We start from the raw sequence: 3,842 nt of genomic DNA on the forward strand, positions 1-3,842 counted from the left end.
GGGGGGGGGAGCCTCTCTTTTAGAGGTAATTTTGAAGCTTTAATACATAAAAATTATTTTATTGCTTCAAAAATAACATTTAAGGACATTTACTGTTGAAATGATGTGTGAATCAGATTTTGGACCATGCTAGGACATCGGGAAAAATAACACCCGTCCTCCTATTAGCGGATCTCTGTTTTCCAGTCATGAGCTAACTGGTTTATAAGGTAACGGTTTAAGGTGTGGTGGGTATTTGTTTCTGTAATCTGTACCACACTCATTCTCTAGTCCAAATGAAATAATCAAATCCAAAATTTGCAATCCTTTAAGTAGAATGGGAAAACGGCACTTCTTAATGAAAACATTGATATAAATACTAGTTGGAATAACCAAAACTCCGAAGAGGAAAGAAAGACTCCGCCTTAGAAAGTCTCTTCACTTTTCACTGAGTCAAATGGTTCAGCTGTGGGAAACGGGGTGAACTAGAAAGGTTCTATAGAGTGTGTAATCTTAACAGCTAACACGCTATCTCTCTGTGGGTCTCCAATTCGGTTCGAGGTTACTGCCAGGTCATACAAAAAAGCAAATTCTCAGTTCAATCTCTTGCACGCGCGCTCACGAGCGCGAGTCCGCGGACACACACAACTCTTTTTGATATTTTATAAAATACAGCCATCCTTTCGCACCCCTAAAGAGCCTCAAAACACTCTGATCGTTGGTCTAAGCCGTACAATCAGCCCCAAAGGAACTCTTTTCTCTTCAAATACAGCAAATAGTCAAACAAATCGGAAAGAGATTAAAACCCTCGGTTTAAATTATCTGCGTGTTTTCTCTCCCTGCCAGCAGAGCCACCTGCCCGAGACAGGTCCCTGGCGGAAGCACCGGGCAGTGCCCTCCAGGAGGCGGGTGGACTCGGAACGCGTCCTGTGGGACAGCGGCGGGTGCGCCCTGGGCGCAGAGTCCGCGCTTCTCCCGGCGCCTCGCCTGGGGTCCGAGGCGAAATTCGCAGCCCCGGCTGCCACAGCCCAACCGTCGCCCGAGGGGGGGCGCACCAGCCGGGTCTGTCCTGTGGGCAGCTCCGCGCCCCGCAAGGTGCCTCCGCTGAGCCAGCACCGCCCTTGGAGGCTGCGCGACCTCCCGGAGGCGCGCGCCCCGGGCGGGTCGCTAGAGCAGGGCGGCCTTTGTCCACCCGGGGAGGTGCTGCTCGGTGCCTCCCCAATCCGGGGCCCGCCAGCCCCTGCCCACCTGAGGCTCCACATGTAGCTGTGCTTGTAAGGGAAGTAGCTACCCGGCTCGCCGCAGCAGTACTTGAGGTCGGCGAAGCCGCAGCAGTAGAGAAGTGTGGCTCCCTCCCCGCGCCGGGGGCACTGGAAGGGTTCCACGAAGCTGTGGTTGAGGCTGTAGTAGCCCGAGCACACCCGGCTCGCCTCGCTCATCGCGGCCGCCGTGGGCAAGGGCGCGCCTTCCACCTGCACCCGCCCCGCAGTCAGCGTCCACGGACCCCTCCGCCCAATGTCGCTTCTTCGGATCTGGGGTCTGGCAGCTGGGGTGTTCAGCTTTAGCTTGCCCCCTCTGCTGTTTCTCCTCCCCCTGTCCACATGGTGTCTGGTCGCTTTACTCTCGCTTCTCTCTCTAGCTACTGAGCGCTCCTTCCGTCTGCGAGTCTCCGACCTTGACCTCTTCTCCTTTTCTGAGCCCCCCTGACTTCCCCACACGTCGCTAAACAGTTCCAGAGTTAGTTTTCCCCGCTCTATGACCAAAGGAGATTTCACCTGTAGGAAAAGTAGAGATGAGAACATGTTTGCAATCTGGACAGATTGCAGCTGGAGTAGGCGAATTCCAGGCAAATAGCGGGGCTGGGGGTATCCTTTACTGACCAGGAGCGATACTCCAGAGCTGGGGTAGTGGGCAGAATAGAAGGCACTCAACTATCAGCGGGGATGTGCACTGAGAAGGACCCCTTCTTTGAGAATTACTCCCAGCCAGTTAAATCTTTCGATTAAAAAACCGAAGACAAGAAACAAGATTTCCTCTCCAAACTAGCCATGCATTCTGTGCTCATCTAAACGTTCTGGAAAGGGAAGGAAAGGCAGATTAATAACTTGAGAACTTTCGGGAGAGGCAGGCAAGAAGAGGAGGCAAATAAAACAGAAAGGGATCTTCCATCAGCAGAAATTTTCCTGTGCCCTTTCATCTGATATTCTCATTCAGGTACTTCATTTGCTCACGTAGATGCTCTTTGTAATAAGTCAAGCAATACTTCTGCTGTATAGAGAAGAAAATAACTGCCTAAGATGTGAGAGCAGAGACTAGAACATGAATAAAATTTCTGAGATAGAGCATTATTCCTTCCTCTTGTCTGCTTCCTTCCTTGGCCAGAGGGTTGAAAAGATACAGAAATCATGAATTTTAACTTGTTGGGTGCTGGACTCTTTTTGTAATTTCCCTCTGGGGATGTTGTTCAGTGACTTGGAAACAGCTGGATCTTTCAAATCTACTTTTAAGCTATGTTAGGATGGAGGATTAAATTTTCCCCATGACTCAGGTGATACCCATCTTAGGCTGTTATTTTCTTCTTTACACACCAGAAGTATTGCTTGCTTTATTACAAAGAGCATCTATGTGAACAATGGAAGCACCAGAATGAGAATACCAGACAAAAGGGCACAGGGAAATTTCTGCTGATGGAAGATCCCTTTCTGTTTTATTTACCTCCTACTTATCAGGGCTTCCCTGAACTCCCAGCTCTGTCTTCTCAACCCAAGCAGACCCTTGGATTTCCTAGTCTACAACCTAGAAGCTCCCCTAGGCACCAAGCTGAGGCAAACATGATGTTCACCTAATCTGTTTTTCCTCCCTCAGTGATCACTATCCTGTGCCTGCTGGTATTTGGGTTCAAAACATATTATTTTTATATTTTGTTTGTGTAGTTTTTTCAGTAAGGAGGGTAAATCTGACCCCCTGTTAAGCCAATTTAGTTGCAGTTAGCCAAGGTGTTAGATTAGTCAAGTTGGACCAGTGTGAGTGTTTCCCTGAAATCGGGCTTGTTCCATGTGGACAGGAAGTTACAAGAAATTAGTGTAGAGGGAAGACAAAAATGAAGAAGAAATGAGCAGAAAAGTAAGAGGAAAGAATGTAGACAGCTTTATAACACTTGCTCACTTCCTTTTCTGAGACCCATGGCATTCTTACTGTTTTGAGACAAGACAAATATTTTAAAATGAAATCCCTTTCTCTGGCTAAAATATATTCAGGTTGGATTCTACTCCTTGCAACCAAAGGTTTTAACAGCATATCTTTAGATAAAGATTAGTGGAGACAGCAATTGAAAGGGAAAAACTGAACTCTTTCTAGCTGGAACCGCATAAGGTACAGAAGAAAAGAAAAAGAAGGTTTCTGATGTGCCAGAAACACTTAAAAGAAGGAATTTCTCTGAGCATTTATCAATAGGATCAGAGAAGTGAACCCAAAAGTACAAATGCTGTAGCAGCTTCTTCACCTTTGTTAAGCTCAGTATGGTTTCAGCTAATATGCTGAGAATAGCAGAAGCATATACTTCAGGGGGTGCCCACACCTGAAGTCAGAAATGAACTGACCTACAGGTATGATTATGGCAAAAATCTACAAGAAATGAATGACCCTAACACATAAAGTGCTGACTGCTCTGTTCTCGGCCAATGTGACATCACCTGCATAGAGATCTGATTCATAGTTAGAAAATGCTTCCAAGAACAAGAAACTTCCAATGGTCCTTCAAGCTACTTCCTCTATGAGGTGGAATGAAGCAAATCACCTGTTTTGTAGAAGGTGGAGATGCTGGCAGCAAGGAAGGTTAGATCAACAGCCTTATTATAAGAAGC

General features: G+C 47.2%; 1 protein-coding gene across 1 annotated transcript in view; it reads right to left on the reverse strand.

Annotated features, from left to right (window-relative positions):
- The window catches only part of FAM159B (family with sequence similarity 159, member B), a 17,759-nt gene extending 16,341 nt beyond the window's left edge, over positions 1-1,418 (reverse strand). The window contains 1 exon segment of the mRNA XM_004678270.1: positions 1,228-1,418. Coding sequence (XP_004678327.1) covers positions 1,228-1,418 — 191 coding nt within the window.
- Between the last annotated feature and the right edge of the window lie 2,424 nt (positions 1,419-3,842).

Source organism: Condylura cristata, unplaced genomic scaffold (assembly GCF_000260355.1).
Source record: "Condylura cristata isolate star-nosed mole 26May11 unplaced genomic scaffold, ConCri1.0 scaffold00007, whole genome shotgun sequence".
NCBI classification, from domain to species: Eukaryota; Metazoa; Chordata; class Mammalia; order Eulipotyphla; family Talpidae; genus Condylura; species Condylura cristata.